Source organism: Arvicola amphibius, chromosome 10, assembly GCF_903992535.2.
Source record: "Arvicola amphibius chromosome 10, mArvAmp1.2, whole genome shotgun sequence".
NCBI lineage: Eukaryota > Metazoa > Chordata > Mammalia > Rodentia > Cricetidae > Arvicola > Arvicola amphibius.
The window spans coordinates 81,813,115-81,832,862 of NC_052056.1; the positions used below are offsets into that span (position 1 = coordinate 81,813,115).

Genomic DNA, 19,748 nt, shown 5'->3' on the forward strand with positions numbered 1-19,748 from the left:
TGAAAATCTTTAATATAATTATCACAGTTCAGAAGAAAAATTGTTAAATGTATACTTACATCTGGAATACCTCTGGGAGTAGATATGTTAAAACCAGGATAGTTTACCAATTTTGAAAGATCATAAGTGACATTTTTATTCTGTATTTCTCCAGTTTCTGTTTCTCCATCACCATCATCTATTAGAGACCAGAGAAAATATTAAAATGCTAGACAAAAACATGTCTCCCCCACATCAAATCACACAAAGAAAGTGCTGAGATACTGTATCACAATTCAGAATTGGTTTAGGGTTGTAGTACAAATAATAAAAACCCAGAGACAGATATTAGGGTTCAAGCTGAAGATCAGTAAAGCAAAGCAGCCAAGCCACTAAAGAGATCTTACTTCTACCAAGGCTCACACAAACAAAGGGTGCTCTACACCTACAATGCTCTCCACCAACTTCAGACTCCATTGAGTTCCTGTCTTTTCCCCTTTATATTCCTCTGTCAGTCACATCACTCCTGTCTCCACCTCCTTAGCACTGGGATCTGTTTCTCATTTTAAAAGATTCAATCTTGTGTAGCCTGGGGTGGCCTTGAACTCACAAGAGATCTGCCTGTCTCTGGGATTAAAGGTATGTACCACCACTCCCTGGCCTTTATGGCTGTTTAGCCCTCTGATCTTCAGGCAAGTTTTATTTATTAAAACACAAATAATATATCACTATATTAATTGCTATCATCTTTCTGAACCATTGCAACTTTTAAATAGGCTCTAACCATGGCAGCCTGTGACCCAATGATTAAGAGATTAAGGCAGGATTCAAGGTCAGCTTTCACTCACAAGTTCCAGGCCAACCTGGGATATCGACTCTGTCTCAAAAAACAAAAAAGATTTAGCCAGGCAGTACTGGCATACACTTCTAATACCAGCACTTAAAAAGCAGAGACAGTTGAATTGGAGACCAGCCCAGTCAATGGACTAAGTTCCAGGACAGCTAGAGCTATGCAGAGAAACCCTGTTTTGAAAACTCAAAAACAAAACAAACAACAGATCGTGTTTCTGCCAGGCAGTGGGGGCGCACACCTTTAGCTTTTAATCCCAGCATTTGAGAAACAGAAGCAGGCAGATCTCTGTGAGTTCGAGGCCAGCCTGGTTTACCAAGTGAGTTTCAGGAGAAGCTCCAGAGTTACACAGAGAAACCCTGTCTCAAAAAAAGAGAAAAACAAAACAAAGCAACAACAACCAAAAAAACCCCAACAGATCCTGTTTCTAAAAAACAAAACAAAATTCTTAGCCTAGTCTACAAAGCAAGTTCTAGGACAAGCTCCAAAGTCACAGAGTAACCCCGTCTCAAAAACAAAAACCTAAAAATAAAACACAACAAACAAAAAACCCTAAATTCTTAAAACATTTGTGCCATGGAAGGTTTATGGAAATCAGTGAAAATCTGTTAAGCTAGGTCTCGCCTCTACCACGTGGATCCTGAGGATTAAAATCAGGTCATCAGGTACAATAACAAGTGTCTGTTGCCACCGAGCCAGCTCTCTGGCTCCTTTGTTTTTGAGGCAGAGTGTAGTGACATTTCATTTGTATTTTTAATAAATAAAGCTTGCCTGAAGATCAGAAAAGTAATACAGCCACACTGGCCAGCATTACAGACCAGGCAGTGGTGACACACACCTTTTATCCCAGTAGCCACACTAGCTTGCCATCGAAACCAGGTGGTAGTGGTGCATACCCTTAATCCTAGAACTAGAGAGGATTATAAAATGAGAGACAGCTCTCAGTCTCATTCTGAGATTCCTGGAGGCATGATCACCATTTCAGACTGAGGTAGAGGTAAGAGCCAGTGGCTGGCTGTTTTGCTTTTCTGACCTTCAAGTTGAACCCCAATTTCTGTCTCTAGTTTTTATTAATTGTGATTCATGGGCTCTCTCTCTCTCTCTCTCTCTCTCTCTCTCTCTCTCATTTATTTATTAAGTATAGAGTGCCTGCAGGCCAGAAAAGGGCACCAGATCTCATTAGATGGTTGTGAGCCACCATGTGGTTGCTGGGAATTGAACTCAGAACCTCTTGAAGAGCCGTCAGTGCTCTTAACCTCTGAGCCATCTCTCCAGCCCTCTCATGTTACTTCTGCCAAGGAGCTACACCCAGTCAATTTCCTGTCTCTCCTCCCACACCTCGGTAGAAGTGCCATTGATTGCGGTACACTACCAATGCTAAGAAGGCTAAAACTTCAAGACTACCTATAGGCTTCCCACTCTGGCTTCAGTGAACACAGACGAAGCCAAAATAATGTTCCGATATTCCTTCTTTCATGACAGGGTTTCCTCTGTGTAGACTAGGCTGGCCTCAAACTCACAGACATTACTGTCTGGCCTGTGGTCTGATACATTTTTTGAGACAGGGTTTCTCTGTAGCTTTGAAGAAATTCCTGGAACTTGTTATGTAGACCAGGCTGGCCTCGAACTCACAGAGATCCATCTGCTTCTGCTTCCTGAGTGATGCAATTAAAGGCGTGCACCACCATTGCCCGGCCCTGATACTTCTTTTTAACTAAAGGAAAGTTATTGTTGTTGTGTGTGTGCATGATATGACTGTGCAGATGCACCATAGCATACACGTGGAGGTCAAAGGACAACTCTACAGAGGCAGTTCTTTCCTTCCTGGATGCCAAGCTTGTATAGCAAGTACCCTTTCCCACCGAGAAATCTCCCTAGCCCCTATTTTTCCCCTATTTTTTTCTTCCTTTTTTTTTTTTTTTTTTTTTGGGAGACAGGGTTTCTCTGTGTAACAGTTCTGGCTGTCCTGGAATTCACTTTGTAGACCATGCTGGTCTCAAACTCAGAGACCTGAATACTTGGATTAAAGGCCTGTGCCACTATGTCTAACTCCCCCTCCCCAAAGACAGGGTCTTGCTAAGCAGCTCAGGCAGAATGGCCTCAAACTCTCAACCCTCCTGCTTCTGTCTAAGTGCTGGGATAACAAATGCGCACCGCCACATCCAGCCAGACTGCCTGACAATTCCGTATGCTCACTGATGCTTCAGTTCCTTCCTCGTAAAACAGGAAATGTCATGATGACAGTTTTAACTACCTCAGCACACTTTAAACAGGCCTGGCACTCCTGTTATTTTCCTGTAATTCTTTTTAGACAGGGTTGGCTTCAAACTCACTGAAAGTCTTTTCCTCTCAAATGCTCTCTTAAAGGCCTAGCTAATAGTCATATTTAAAAAGGGGGATGAGAGGGACCCATAAACTGACTTCTCAGTGCTAATATACTGTACCATTTCCATCATAGAGTGCAAGCCCTGAATTCTCCAGTTCAGCCTCCTTGAGCCAGCCTGGAGGGTAGCCCAGCTGGCGCATCCGGTAGATGAAAGGGGGAAGACTCTTGTCCGACACACCCAGTGCATCCTGAAGTTCCTCACTAAGTCAAAAGAAAGGGGAGGAAAGATGATGAATTCAGACTTGCATGAAAACACTAAATTGGCATTTTTCTTTTTTTAAAGCATCATCATCATCATCTTTTATGTGTGTGAGGGTTCGCGACTGTATGTATGCCTGTGCAACATGTGTGCAGGTGGTGCCCATGGAGGGCAGAAGTCATCAGATCCCTGGGAACTGGGTTACAGATATGGTTCTGAGCCATCCTGTGAGTGCTAGGAATTGAACCTGGTCCACTGGAAGAATAGTCAGTGCTCTTAACTTTAAGTCTTCTCTCTAGATCCATATCTTTCTTAAGATAGAGCTCTTACTCTGTAGCCCAGGCTCACTCAGAACTCATGGGGATTGTCCTGCTTCAGTCACATGCGGATCACAGGTGTAAGCAACCATGCCTAGTTAAAACATTTCTGCCCCATATTTCAGCGCATGAAGACATATCAAGCACAGTGGGTTTGAACGAATGGATGCATTCTGTACAGACATGTTACCTCATGCTTACATTCTTTTTTGTTTATTCGTTTTTTAAGACAGGGTTTCTCTGTGTGGCCCTGACTGTCCTGGAACTAGCTCTTGTAGACCAGGCTAGCTTCAAACTCAAGAGATCCCCCTGCCTCTGCCTCCCCAGTGCTGGGATTAAGGGCATGCGCCACCACCAGGTTTACACTTACATTCTTGTAGTCCTCAGAAGAGACATAAAATGTTCTAAATACTAAGAAAAACAAACAAAACGAAACAAAATAAACGCTCCATGGTAGAACAACAGTGGTACCTAATAACTCCCGGCTTGAATCGTCCAAATCTCTCCTCCACTTCTTCTGCGTGGTACCGCTGCTGAAAGCTCTGGCTGTTTGCCTCACCACAGGCATCCATATACTCTTTTCTCTTTTCACTTATTCGAGCAGCATTCCGAGGCTAAATCATAATAACGTTTGAAAAGAATGATATCAAGTGATTCAGAAATTTACTGCAAATATTCACTTTTTAAAATGTAAAGCATAAATTGCTCTAGTTTTAATGTAGACTATATGCATAAAAGCAAATTTTGAAAATCAAGCAAGAATAGTCACTTTCACTATTTATTATTTTAATGTTATCAGAACACAAAATTAACTTTTTAAAATAAACTTTGAAAATTAACTCATACATCATTCACCTCAAATAGAGTATTGCTATTTTCTTTAAAAAATTCAATGTCTTAAGTATGAACACAAATTTGAAATGATTCAAGTCAAATGAGTGTAGCACAGGAAGTTCACGCATATTACCCAGGGCCACACATGCACATAACACCCACCAGCTCTTGTTCAAAGACTGCTTATGGGGGAAGAGATTTACCATTGGGCACTCCTTCATCTGATGCTCTTCAGAACCACAATTGAAACAATGAGGCCTTGGCCTATTAGATCAGAACACAAAACAAAACAGAAATCCAAAGATTTTCATAATGTAAATGACAACAGAAAAGCAAATGAATGTGTTCTAGAGGCCAGCGAGTGCCAGAGACAGCAGAAGGCGAGGCGCACTGTATCTGCAATTGTTGAGCACAGCAGTGTATCTTATACTCAGTTACTAGACAGCACTTTGTAGTCGTTTTAACCCAAACCAGCCTGCTCCAGATTGGTATGCTACCTCAACTTTTTCCAGTGGTTATTAACACAAGAACCAAAGCAAACAGAGCATGGGAAGGGGGCGGATGGTTCTAAGACCGTAACCACACTGACACCAGTAATAACTTCTTTCCACCCTCCCAAGCACTGGGCCTGCATTCTAAGAAATAAACGGTCAATTTAAACATTTAACATGTATCTCCTGATATCAGAATTCTAGCTCAATGTGTAATTTACATCAAATTATCAATTATGAATATAAACTTAAGGAGTTGATAAAAGTTTATGGTTCTGATATTGGAAAACAAAGAGAAAAACAAGACCACGCCCCACACAAACCTTTTTGCCTTTACTTGCATTTCTTGCCCTTCTAGAGAAACAATGTGGCTGAAGACTTGCTGGTACCTTTAGTGAATTTTATTAAGGAATAGTTATCATAGTCTGCAAAATTTGGTAAGCTTTTTTTTTAAAGGTGAACTTAGTGGCAAGATGCATAAAAGATCTTCATTCACTATGTAGGATACTTGGGTATTTCCCATCCTTCCGTAAGCTGAGGGTTTTCATTTAGTAGCGGTTGCCCCAATTTATCAAGGCAAAAATTAGTAAAATACAGGACACTTCCTACAACCTGCAGAAAACAAGTCAAAAAATATTGCTATTTAAGCAGAAAAAAAAAAGACATTAAGTAATGTAAGTCTATGATAATGTAAGTCTATGATTACCCATTACCCATTTGACTTGATGAAGCTATAAGAAATAAAGTTCTAGACGGGAGCTGACCCCGGTGAGCTTTGACGGGTACTGTCAATACTATAGACCATTCTGTCTCAACCAAACCTGACTCTCACAGGTCCCTCCAGAACTCATTTGTCTGCAACAAGACCCTCACAGGCTACATTTATTGTTTCCAGTTCCCTGGTTCCCATTTACTTTGTTTCCTACTGAGTTTTTGCAACCATTTCTTACAGACAGGTTGAAAACACAGTACAATGAATATTCATACACCCTGTTCCCAGACTGAATAAATAATCTAAAATTTTTCTGTGCATGACTCTTTTCATATGTACACATACATACACATACTCTTTACTTAACCATTTAAGTCAGTTACAGAGAGTATCACTTACCCTTAAACGCTCAGTATGAACTAAGAACATTTTCCTGCAAACCAATACTAACTCCCTAGTATCTCCTATGTCAACTCTACATGCAAGTTTCCCTACCTCCAGAATGCTTTTTATAGTTTTCTTGCCCCCAAGCCAGGATTTATTAAGGGTCGCACGTTGTCTTCAGGGGTTTATCTAGACACGTCCCTCCTGCTCTTAAACGGCACTGCCAGTCTCTCTCCACCAGCTCCGGCAATGCTGCACTCCTGTCACACTAGCTGGATGATGGCGCCAAGGAAGGCTCTGCACTTTAGGGAACTGTCAATCCTCACCTCTCAACCTATCAGCAAGAGCCGACACAGCACTTCCTTCCTTCTACAAACACTTTCCAACTCCGGGAGGCTTTCGGGATGCCACTTCAGTTCTTACAGATGAAATCCCTCCCCCCGTATCTCTCATCTTTTCGTCCTTAAACATCTTTTCCATTCTGACTTCCTAGGCGATTCACCCAGGTCTAGGGTATGAGAAATAATTTCTCTGTTGATGACTCCCCCATCCCTTGTTCAAAGTTGTGATCCCTTAGCTCCAGTTTTGGATATTCAAATGCCACCATGGCACCTCTTTCTAGACATGTAAGGTATCTCCAACTCACCTATTTAAAATGGCACTGGAAGCCAGGTAGGGTGACAACTGCCTGCAATCCCAGCACTTGGGAGGCTGAGAAAGGAGGACCACAGTTCGAGGCCAGCTGGAGATACACAGCAAGACTGTCTTAAAAACAACAACAGAAAACCCAAAGTAAGTAAATTAAAAACAAAACGAAAGAGGCAACCAATTCCCATCCTCTCCAAACCTGCTCCTCCCCATACCTCCCACTTTCCTAGGTCAAGCCTGAGTTCTGACCATTCTCTCACGAGCTCTTATTCTACAGCTAACTCATGAACACATTTGACTGCTGTTACTGCCAGGTATATCCAGGTTTCAGACACGCATCACCGTAACTACCATGCTGGTCTCAGTTGTGCTTTCTCTTGCGTGAGGTTAACAGCAGCTTTCTCACTGACTGCAGACCCTATGCAGACCGGGGCCAGCTTCATTCCACAAAGAATATAGTTCTTTCAGTTAAGACATAGCCCATCACTTAGTATCCTTATTACATGGTCTCTTAGACCACAATCTGAAGGTTCTATTATAGCCTATAAAGCAATATAAGGATGTAGATCATTTGGCTCTGTCACCTGACTACTGACGAATCTCTTAGCTTTCCACGTTTACTTTTTTATAAAATGGCAAGGTATTACCTCCACAAGTATCACCCGTAATCAGCTCCCAAGTGATTTACCAGTACTTGCTGCACAGAAAGCAATTTGAATACTGGCTGCTGGTATCTACTTCCCTTTCCTATTTATTGAGCCCTCTTCACACAAAATACAATCTGCCTTTTCCTTCAATTCATCCAGACCGTGGCTCACACAGGCAGTCACCAGCAACTCACAATATAAACCACCCACCCTGGCATTGTACCACTCCTGTCCCTGCCATCACCCAATGGAACTGAAGCCTTCTACATGCTAGGAAGTTAAGTACTCTATCACCTAACTACAGCCCCAGCCTTTACTTATCATGAGGTAGAATTTCACTAAGCTACTTAGACTGTACGTCCGTCCATCCATCCATCCATCCATCCATCCATCCATCCATCCATCCATCCATCCGTCAATCTCTATTCTCTCTCACACACACACGCACATACCTATGTATTAACTACTAGGGCACTGAACCCAGGGCCTCACATGCTAGGCAAGCACATAACTACTAGCCTACACCCCAACCTGACTTTTCTTAGGAATTTAACCTTTTCCCACTCAACTGCTCATTAAACCAGAGCTGGCCTCAATCCTTTCTTTCCTTATTATTTTTTTTTTTTTTTGGTTTTTCGAGACAGGGTTTCCCTGTAGTTTCTAGAGCCTGTCCTGGAACTAGCTCTTGTAGATCAGGCTGGCCTTGAACTCAGAGATCCGCCTGCCTCTGCCTCCTGAGTGCTGGGATTAAAGGCGTGCGCCACCACCGCCCAGCTCAACCCTTTCTTTTCATTGCTATCTCCAAAACCTCTCTGCTCCTGGCACATAGCAGCATTCAATAAACACCAGTATTATCTAAAGAACTAAAGTGATAACTATAAGCTCATTCTAGACAAACATTATTTTAATCCCATAGCCCTTTAATTGAAAGAAAAATGAAAGTTACCTAGAACTTTCAGAAATCCTTCTTTCAGCTAAATGTGGCTATCCCCTTTGAGTTTAGCACTTCAGAGGCAGAGACAGGAGAACTGTTGTGAGCGAGGAAAGCCTGGACTACAGAGCGACTCCTGTCTCAGAAAACAAACAATTCGTGCCGGTGAGAAGGCTCGAATACCAGCCTGACAACTGGAGTTCCACCTTCAGGACCCACAGGGTGGAAGGATGAGAACTCCAGAAAACAGTCCTCAGACTTCTACACACACCACAGCAATGCAGGCAGGCATGCATATGAATAAATTTAATTTAGAAATTGAAAATAAAAATTAAACTATAAACAAGAAACAAGAAATAGAAAACTTAAAAATATTCTTGATAGGGTTGGGTGGTGGTGGTACAAGCCTTTAATCCCAGCACCTAGGAAGCAGAGTCAGGCATATCTGAGTTTGAGGCCAGCCTGTTCCACACAATAAGTTTCAGGACAGACAGGGCTACAGAGAAAGCCTGCCTCAAAAATGAATAAAAAACAAAAAAATAAATAAAATATTCTTGATAGCATCCCTAATTTTTATTTAATTTAAGAAACCTGGACTGTTTTCCTGGTCTGAGTTTGTAAAGATTCATCCTATTTTTAATTATGTGCATGCACACATGTCTATGGGTATGGCACAAGTGCCAGTCCCTGGGTAGGCCAGAGGTGTTGGATCCCTGGAGATGGAGTTATATGTGGTAGTAAGGCACCTAGTTTAAGTGCTGGGAATTGAACTCAGTTCTTCTACAAGAGGGGCACATGCTCTTAACCCTTAAGCTACCTCTCCAGGCTAAAAACAATACCAACACTCAGTGAACTCACACATAAGTACTCTGCCACTAAACTATATGCCCTGCCTAGCTTTTCTCCTTTTCTTTTCTGCCTTCGCCTCTTGGGTACTAGGATTACAAGTATGAGCAACTATGGCCACATTCTGTGTTCGTTCTCTAACACTGCGCTGAAATGCACCTCTTATACTCAATCTTATCAATAATCCTGTTCTGCCAGGGATGCTATGAAGCATGATCTATAGCAGCTACTGTTGAATTTTCAAGTCTTTTCATGAGACCTGCAGCTCTTCATCATCTCAGCAGCCCATGTCTTTAAAAATTGGGGCATATCCTGTGAGCATAAAGTAGTCATCCTTTGAAAGCATGCTACAAGAATGGCTTGATACCAATGAACACTGCAGAAGTACTGCAAGGCCTAAACATAGGCTCTCCCTGTTAAGCTTTTGCTTTTACCCACTAATTAAGCCTATTGACATTTTTAAAACTTCAAACATGCCATATAGTTAATGGTTACTTCTCTCAGCTTCATCTGTAAGTTTTGCAAGTCTGCTTTCTACTTTTTAGTCAAAATTTTCAAGATAAACATGAAGAGGCTGGTCAGGACCAATACAAACTCTTGCAAATAAAGTATACTGTGTCCTCACAACGGAATGCGACAATCTCTAGAGAGCAAATGGTACTCAGAGGACGACAACCACAATAGTGGTTATCACAAAGAAAACGCTGTGATCTTAGAAGTCATGTGACTATGTCACCTTATCATTCATTAAAGTCACCCAACTGAGAAACGAAGAAATCGCACGTGTGCAGAATTCAAATTGAAAATACAAACTTACACTGAAAGCTTCCTTGTTGTTTTTAATGGCACATGAGTCTTCTACTTTATGGTCCTCTTCCAACATAACACTGGATGGCTAAGACCAAATAACATGCATTACAAAGAGTCACAAGAGAATACCTTTGTTTTGATTAGTTACTGTATTTTTCTTTCATGTATGTCTGTGTGAGGGTGTCAGATCCTCTGGAAATGAAGTTACAGATAGTTGTGAGCTGCCAAATGGGTGCTGGGAAATGAACCCAGGTCTTCTGGAAAAGCAGAGCTCTGAACCACTGAGCCACCTCTCCAGTCAAAGAAATACCTTTTCATTTTCAAAATTTAGGAACCTCAACACCCTTCTTTCACTTTAATAATATACATAAATAAGCCTGGCATAGTGGAACACACATTTAATCCAGCATTCGGAAGGCAGAGGTGGGCAGATCTATGTGAGATTGAGTCCAGCCTGGTCTACATAGTTCTAGAACACCCAAAGACACAGAGAGAAACCCTGTTTTGAAAAACCAAAGAAGCCGGGCGATGGTGGCGCATGCCTTTAATCCCAGCAACTCGGGAGGCAGAGGCAGGCGGATCTCTGTGAGTTCGAGACCAGCCTGGTCTACAGAGCTAGTTCCAGGACAGGCTCCAAAGCCACAGAGAAACCCTGTCTCGAAACACACACACACACACACACACACACACACACACAAAAAAAAAAAAAGAAAGAAAGAAAGAAAAACCAAAGAAAAACAAAATACCCCCAAAAAACCATAAGACACCTTGTCATAATTAGAATGAATTTAGAAGCTAAGGCAGAATTATTTACAAAATATCCAATGTTTCAAATAGTAAGGCAGACTTGAGAAACCCTGTCTTGAAAAAAACAAAAACAAAAAACAAAAACCCAAAACAAACAAAATAACAACAGCCAATACTGATAGCCTCATAGACCTCAAACCATTACAAAATTTTGAATCAAAATTAACATTTTCGGGGCATGGTGGCACATGCTTTTAATCCAAGCACTCAGGAGGTAGAGGCAGGTGGATCTCTGAGTTTGAGGCCAGCCTGGTCTACAGAGGACAGCCAGGGCTGCACAGAGAAACCCTGGAATGAAGACACCAAAGAGTCTTTCAGCTGAGTGTGGTGGTGCACACCTTAACCTCAGCACTCAAGGAGCATAGCCAGGCAAACCCGTGAGTCTGAGAACAGCCAGGGCTACACGGTTAAGGCCCGGTCTCAAAACAACACAAATTTTCAAATAATTAAAATACTTCCTTCTCCAGTTCCTAAAAACAAAAAGTATCATTCCTTAATTGAAAGATTCTTTTTTTTTCCCCCAAGTCAGAACTTTTCTGTATATGTTTGGCTGAGAGATTCTATTTATTTATCTTAATGTTTATTAGAAAAAAAGGTCATAAAAAAGAAAAAAGGCCACAAACCATGCTACTGAATACACACACTCTGTAATTCCTCAGATTTCTTCTTTGTCTTTGAGACAGGGTCCCTCTATATAGTCCTGGTGTCCTGGAACTCACTATGTAGACCATAGTGCTAGCCTCTGCCTCCTGAAATGTTGGAATTAAAGGTGTGCACTACCATACATGGCCTCAGATTTTTTTCTTCTTCTTTTTTTGTAGTCCTAGCTGTCCTGGAACTCACTTTGTAGACCAGGGTGGCCCTGAAATCACAGAGATCTACTTGCCTCTGCCTCCCAAGTGCTGGGATTAAAGGCGTGCGCCACCACCACCTGGCTTCAGATTTCCCGTAAAAAAATATTAATTCTTGTTTTGTTTTCACAAATCAGTTGGCCTGTTATACATCTCCTACCTCGTCTCCTTGGCACAGGATCTCTGACTGAACTGGAAACTTGTCATCTGGCCAGGCTGGCCGGCCAGTGAGCTCATGGGGCCGTCTGTGTCTGCGCTGTGCACAGCGGGTGCCGCTGTCCAAACTCTTTGTCACCACAGTTGCGCAGCAGCACTCCGACACAGGCCGCCTCCCTGGCCCAAGAAGTCTTTATAAACCCTAGGTAGATAAACCTGTCCGCCAATCAACTTTCTGCCCAAACTTTGTCCAAGTTGGAAATGGAAAGAACACCTTCAATTTTAGGTGTAGCCATACAACTACATTCAAAGGAAAGCCAGGTGGCGGCAATGGTCAAACTCTGGAGAAGACAACGACAGGATACAAAGTCAGCACACAATCTTCACCATTTTAGTTTTGACTCAAGGATGTTTCTGCCCTAACAGCAGTTGGCAGAAAAAGCATAAACCACTTAGCACTGAGCCTCAAATTTAAAATACCTGGGGTAAAAGGCTGAAGGAAGTCTTTTCCACATCATTTTTTTGCTGCTCCTCAAATCGTTTTACTAAATTTGATACAAACTCCTCTATTTCTTGGTGGTATTGTCTGTAGGAGAGAGTAAGACGGACAGGTGGTCAGAACCTGGACAAAGTGAGACATGAACAGAACGAAGTTCTCTGTAGTAGCTAAGAAGTCCCAATTTGGCTGGGCGGTGGTGGCGCACGCCTTTAATCCCAGCACTCAGGAGGCAGAGGAGGCGGATCTCTGTGAGCTCGAGGCCAGCCTGGTCTACAAGAGCTAGTTCCAGGACAAGCACCAAAGCTACACAGAGAAACCCTGTCTCAAAAAAACAAAGAAAAAGAAAAGGAAAAAAAAAAAAGTCCCAATTTTACTTTTGCTTTTCATATATGTTACATTAGCGGCTTCCTCAGAAGCCTCAGAAGCGCTATGTATTGTTGCTGTATTAACAGTTTCTGATAATCTATGAGTGTCTGGCACATAACCTCAAACAGTTGAGAGAATAAATAGAATTTATTTATAAATTTCATATACTTAATCTTTAATATATGCTACTTGTCAGTGGCTCAAAACCCAAAAGAAAAGCCTGACACAGTGATGTATGCCTACAATCCCAGCAGTTGGCAGGCAGGCAGAGGTGGGAGGGCAGCTGCCAGTCAGGGCTACAAAGAGTTGTCACCGTCCCAGAAAACAAAAAAAATCCACCAAAAAAGTTAAATAAGGAAAAGCTTCCCTTCTCCTCACTTTTTCTGCAATACGAGGACACCCAACATGCTCGGTCCTTTCTATACCCTCCTTCCAGACCTTCAGTGCTCATAAGAGAATGCCCATTTCACACGAAAACTAGAAAAGGCACAATCAAAATACACTAACCAAAAGACAAAACAAAACAAAAAACCCCAAAACAAACCAAAAGAAAGATGTCTAATCTGATCAAATATTCTGGAGTGATCCCTTCAGGTTTTGCTATGTTGAAACAAGGCAGCCAGGGACCTCAGACAGACCTGACCTCTCCTGTCTTATCTAGCTCTAGCACCTACAATTCTGCATGCAGAATAATGGATGGTACTGAAGTTAGACCGTTAAACGCTAGACTAGATTAATACCTCTCTAATCTAGTGCCCAAGTCGAGGTATGCCTAGTACCGTGCTTCATACTGCTGCTGCACTCACCATCCAAGCCACTCCTAGGTCCCAATGCCTCGATTCCACTCCTGGACTAAAGCAGACAATGCGCCTGGACCCTAGTCTTTTATCTTTCTGGTCACAGGCAGTGACTCAGGAGGGGCAGGCCACTGCAGGAGTGCACTGAGGTCAGCACTCAAGCATGCCAGAAGGCCTGCAGTAGTCAAAACTACACACGTGGGCAGGCTTCAAAGATAGCCAACACGGAAAACTGTTATCCACATATAGTGTGGACAGCTAACCTTGTTATTAAAGTGGTGGTGGCATTTTTAGGGTACTTCCTGGACTCTCACAGATTTTGTTTAAGGACCTGAAAGGTGTTTACTATCAGTACACACTGTTTTCTAGTGAGAACCCTGACAGGTACTGAGAGCTGCGCCAGGACACGGATGTGTAACCCTGACACAACTTAAATAATAATGATGAGGGCCCTCAAGATGGCTTAGCAGGTCAAGCCCAACTACCCGAGTTTAAGCCCCTGACCGACATGGGGAAGGAAAAAACTGACTCCTACAAGTTATCCTTTGACTACCACATACCTGTACCATGGCACATGCATACCCACACACATAAAAACACACGATAAATAAAGTGTAATAAAAAATCATATGTAATAAAGAGAAAAACTACTTACTTTGAAATAGCATTGTTCATAAATAGAATTTGTAATAAGGGTCCATCTATCTTAGTATTGCTCACCAGTACGCCACTAAAACAGAAGTTAAACATATTCTTAGAAGACATTGAAGTACAGACATTGCAGTTATAAGCACATGAGTTTTGTGATTACAGTCTCAGCGGGGCAAGGTCTCCTTAGTGGTCTGAACTTGCCTCATGCTTTGGATCCTTCTACTTCAGCTTCCTCAGTTCTGGGATCAGAGGCATACACCACCACACCCAGCTAACTTCTCTGACTCTTAAGTACTAAAGATCACGTAATATCTTGCAAACAAGACCAAGAGGCCTGGAGATGCAGCATGCGGTGGGAAGCTTGCTCAGCATGTGAAGGGCCTTAGCTTCCAAACCCAGCCAAACAAGTAAGGTGAAAACGAGATGCACAAGTGCTCCAGCTTTCTCAAGAAAGATTTCTAAGTTTTCACCCATCCTACTGTCTTTAGTGGTTTGAACAAGACATCTCTCTCTCTTTTTTTCCAAGACAGGCTTTTTCTGTGTAGCTTTGGAGCCTGTACCGGAACTCGCTCCGCAGACTAGGCTGGCCTTGAACTCAGAGATCTAGGGGGCTTTGCTGGGATTAAGGCATGAGCCACCATCACCCGCCGCCGTCTTTCTCTCTCTTTAATGTTTTTATTTAATGTGCATTGGTGTTTTGCCCAAATGCATGTCTGTGTGAGGATGTGGGATCCCCTGGAACTGGAGTTATAGACAAGTGTGAGCTGCCATATGGGTGTTGGGAATTGAACCCAGGTCCCCTGGAAGAGCAGCCAGTGCTCTTACCCACTCAGTGGGTAACCTATCTTTTTGTTGTGTTGTGTTGTGTATGTGTATGTGAGTGCAAGTGCATATGTGCAAGGGGAGGAGGCCAGAAGGGAAAGTCAAAGTGTCCTTCTGTTTTCTGAGATAGAATGGAGGGATTCTAATTATACAATGAACACTTTTACCATCCAGCTATCTCCTCAAGCCCTAGAAAGTCAGTTTGTCTCTGTCTCTGTCTTTCTCTCTCTCTCTTTGAGACAGGGTCTCCATGGTATAGATCAGGTCTGGCTTTGTTTGAACTCACAGGGATCTTACTGCCTCTGATTCCCAAGGGATCATTAACAGCCTGCACCACCATACTTGGCCCAGAAATTATCTCAACACAAAAAGTTTCACATACACACACCAAAGAACCATAGGTTAATCTTTTAGTTTTTAACAAGGTTTCTTTAATGATAGGCTAGTTAGTTTCCTTACAAATCAGGGCAGCGGGGAAGAGGATAAACAGACAAGTTACAAGGATACACTTCCAAACATTTCTACGTGAATTTGGTTTGGAAGTATAAAGGAAAACTAAGCATTTCATAAATGAATTTTTATTTTATTCTAGACTCCTGGAAGCCAAAGCACATTGCTTTAACTACAATCCAAGATTCACAAAACTCGGGAAAGGTAGGCAGCACTGCTTCTAGTTTGAGGCCAGTATGGGCCAGAGTGAATTCTAGGTAATCCTGACCTCAGCATGGGGCCAGAGTGAATTCTAGGTAATCCTGACCTCAGCATGAGGATCTGCTACCACAAGTGACCTCAGCTGACAGACAGCTTGCCTAGCATCATGCCTGTAATACCAAGATGTAAAAGGATAAAAAGTTCAAGATCAGAGCTACACAATGAGTCCTAGGATAGCTTGGGCTACATGAGACCCTACATGAAAATTTGGTCACACCTAGCCAGTGTACGAACAAACAACAGAAAGCACAGGGTAACCTCCCAGTTCCAACACCTGGAGATATTTCAAGTGAACCTGACTCTACCTGTAATGCCAGCACTTGGGAAGTTAAGGCAGGAGAAGACCATACTATGAGTTTGAGAACAGCCTGGGCCACACAGACTCTGTTGAAAGAAAGAAAAAAGGATGGAGAAACAAAGGGAAAAAAAGGGAAAGAACTAATCATTCTACATAAATTAGTACTTTAGGCCAAGACTGTCATATGTTTTTAATCCCAGAACTCAGGAAGAAGAGGCAGCTGGGTTAGAAACCAGCCTGTATAAATAAAGTAAGTTCCAAGCCAGTCAAGGCTACAAAGTGAGAACTTCCTTGACTCAAAAAAATAAAAATTAATTTAGTGACTTGTTAAAGTCATATTGAGATACCAGCATTTAGAGTATTTGTTATGACCACATGTCTGAATACACACCTACACACCTATATGCTGTGCTTTCTCAAGAACACACTACTGTTTCTTCTTCTAAAGTGTTATGCTTTCCCAGACTTGGTAGCACCAGGGTATATTCCCAGCACTAGGGAAGGGGAGGCAGGAGGCTCACAGTTCAAGGTCATCCTCAGTTTCACTGTGAGCTGAAGCCAGCTTAGGCAACAACCAGACTGTCTCAACAAAACAAAACGTTATACCTCACACTGTCTGTATTTATAAAATATTTTAATTGTGTAAATAATGATAGTGTGGTTGCTTGCATCTGTAATTCCAGCACTTTCAAGGCTGAGGAACAAGGTCCAATAAGCTTAAGGCCAGTCTAAACTATACAGGGAATTCCAGGCTAGTTTGGGTTGTAAGGTGAAACCCTGTATCAGTACACTGATTCCTGCTCAAAGGACAAAATTAACCAATAATAATAATAATAATAATAATAATAATAATAATAATAATAATAATGCTGTAAAGAAATTATCAGGTAAAGTAACTGTAAACTTATTTTATCTTCCCAGAAATAAGTGTTAAATATGAATAGCTGGGCTTAGTTTGCTTTTCTAAGCACAGGCAAAATTTTCTGGCTTCCGAAGTGGCCCATTAAATCCACTTAAATGTTTAACAACCCACTTACCAGAATCTCTTTATACTCCTAAGTCAACAATAAAGAACCGTTACTGAATTCATAGTATTCTGAAACAAATGATGATGACAAAATCCCACAACCTTTTTAAAGATGTGATTAATGAGATGAACAGCAAGGGGCATCTCAGGTATAATTTCAATTTTTCATACCTGGGTCTTGTCAGAATGTTCAATTTTCTTTTAAGTTCTTGATGTTATTACTGGTTAAGGAATATCTGTCATCGAAAAACAGAATTATACAGGTCATAAAGTTCAAATGTCTCTCACTTTTGTTATCCAAATAGTAGAATGTGAAGGAAGGACCTGCAAGTGTTCTGAGGGAGACATACTGAGCACGCGTTTTGGTGGAGGACAGAATAACTGGGCCTAAATATTAAATACAATTTTCCGCCCTTTGGACAAATATTCTACAACATGATCCTGAAGTTCAGAAACAGTCTAATATTAGTTAGACAATTGTGTTCCTGGAACAAACTAGAGCAGCCAATTAGGAAAATTTTCCATGTCAAAGCATCATGATAAAATAAAGGCAATATAGCAAATTGTTAACAAGAATGTGGAATTGCATCTACGGATATTAAATGTACAATCCTCAACTCCCTAGTATTTTATATTCACAATAAAATGTCATGGAAAAGAGTACTATAGTAAGATTTTATTACTATATTTATTATAAATAAAGTTTGCCTGAAGACCAGAAGATAAAACTAAGCCACTATAGGCCAGGCAGTGGTGGCACACACCTTTAGTCCCGGGATTTGGGAGACAGACGCCCTCTGTGAGTTCAAGGCCACCCTGGGCTACACAAGACCAAGGCGGACGCACGTACAAACCAGGTGGTGGTGTCACCTTTAATTTCAATACTAGAGAGTCACACGCCTTTAATCCCAGGGGAATATAAATCAGGAGGAGACAGAGGCTCAGTCTGCAGTTGCCCAGCTTGGTAGACGTTAAGACTTTTAGTGGCTTGGGTGTTTTGCTTTTTTGATCTTCAGTTTGAAACCCAATATCTGTCTCTGAAATTTCATTATTGTGCTATATAGCATCATTAAAAAAAAAAAAAAGAATCAGACTTCAAACTTCAAAACCTGACACATCAACCATTCTTAGGATTTATTATCAGTTTTAAAGAGTTACCTGGGCCAAGACTACCTGTACATGCAGATTCAAGAACCTTAAGAATGAAAGTTAACATACTAGCAAATCCGGAAACTCTGTAATCATGTTAATAAAGCCAAAGGGAAATTTGGCGCGTTTTCCCCAGAGCACTGCAATGCAACCTTACTCAAAGCGGAAGATACCGAAAAAGTAAAACTATCACGCCAATTGACCATTTCTCTTTGTATGCTAATTCTTTAAGGCCCAGACTCTGCATCATAGAAGCCACTCGAGCTTTTGCCCCTCCACAAATACCCCTTCCCAGGACTACGATTCCCCTCATCTTCAAACCACACCACGACTGTCTCCACTAGAGCCCAGAAAGAAATCACCGTGACCTCAAAAAGAGGGAGAGAAGTCGGGAGCCGTTGACAATGTAACAGTTTAGGTTCTGAGTTGGGGACCAGGGTGGTCTACACAGGATTCTCGCACGGAAGGGTTTGCGCGCAGGCCGCGCTGCAGCTACGTGCAACCCGACCGAGACCGCCCGCCCAGCAGCCCGCCGAGTCGCGGGAGACATGACTTAGAATGCTGATCCTATTGGAATTTCCGCGTGCCCGCGCCCGCCACCACAGGGACCCCAAGTCCCAGGTGACAGGGCCAACAAGCCGGAAGGATATTCTCGGCGCGGAGTTGCTCGATGGTTTCCTCACAGTGCCGAAGCTGCTCCTGTAGCTCCGCGTCCCCCACCCCGTTCTCTTCGGCGTCCTCCTCCTCGTCGTCGTCCTTGAAGCGGGTGTGAACTGGCTTCGGGGTTGACTCCTCTTGAGGGTCAAACGCCGCGAATAATTCTAGATCGCCAAAATCCACACCAGCGGCCATTTTGAGCTGTGGGAAAAAGTCGAGGGCAGGGGCGAAGGTTGGAGGGCGGCACAGCTCTCCCTGGAGGCTTTTCTCCACACGCAGGCCTCCAAAGCCGCTCTAGAGGCGGGACCTACCAGAAGACTACAACTCCCAGAATGCCACGGTCTTCCTCATAGCTCCGATCGACTGGGTTCTGGAGCGTGGCGTTCTGGGATATGTGGTTTCTAAGCGACTGAACCGATGGTTTGCATTGCACACTGGGATTGATCGTTTTTTAAAACGATTCCGAATGAGTTAAAACAATACAGATTCTTCCAGTTAGGCGTCCAAAGCTGAGGAATCAGAGCCCGGTACATGCTTTATGACAAATTGTGGTGCGTTTGCCCCACGTCAAAAAGACAAAATAAGAACTCTAGCTTTGCCACTGGCGACAAATTTGCTCGTAGACACAAACCACTTTAGTTTATTGTACTTGTTTCATTTTTAAATGGATGTAAGTAAAATTAGGTCATTATATCGTTTTAGAGTTCTCTGAAGAGGTTTTTTTATGGGCTCATCATTCATTCGATATAGATTCGCTGCCTTTAATGTGGTAGACACTTCTCTAGACCAGTGTACTAATGTCTGCCCTCATGACAAAAACAGAAAACCCCATAATTATAAATGTTTCTGTTTTCTTGTTTGAATGGATATTCGCCATCACACATTAAAAACACAGGAAATTATAACGTGCAACAAGGAAACAA

The 19,748-nt window shown here is 42.3% G+C and overlaps 1 protein-coding gene across 1 annotated transcript in view; it reads right to left on the reverse strand.

Annotated features, from left to right (window-relative positions):
* Positions 1 to 19,090, reverse strand: part of Zcchc8 (zinc finger CCHC-type containing 8) — a 30,557-nt gene extending 11,467 nt beyond the window's left edge. Inside the window, exons 1-11 of the mRNA XM_038345249.2 lie at positions 18,819 to 19,090; positions 17,191 to 17,233; positions 14,166 to 14,240; positions 12,329 to 12,434; positions 10,042 to 10,119; positions 5,565 to 5,668; positions 5,380 to 5,445; positions 4,769 to 4,829; positions 4,203 to 4,345; positions 3,274 to 3,416; positions 60 to 178 (exon numbers count right to left, since the gene is read on the reverse strand). Coding sequence (XP_038201177.1) covers positions 60 to 178; positions 3,274 to 3,416; positions 4,203 to 4,345; positions 4,769 to 4,829; positions 5,380 to 5,445; positions 5,565 to 5,668; positions 10,042 to 10,119; positions 12,329 to 12,434; positions 14,166 to 14,240; positions 17,191 to 17,233; positions 18,819 to 19,020 — 1,140 coding nt within the window. The 5' untranslated portion in view covers positions 19,021 to 19,090. The remainder of the gene's footprint in view (positions 1 to 59; positions 179 to 3,273; positions 3,417 to 4,202; positions 4,346 to 4,768; positions 4,830 to 5,379; positions 5,446 to 5,564; positions 5,669 to 10,041; positions 10,120 to 12,328; positions 12,435 to 14,165; positions 14,241 to 17,190; positions 17,234 to 18,818) is intronic.
* Between the last annotated feature and the right edge of the window lie 658 nt (positions 19,091 to 19,748).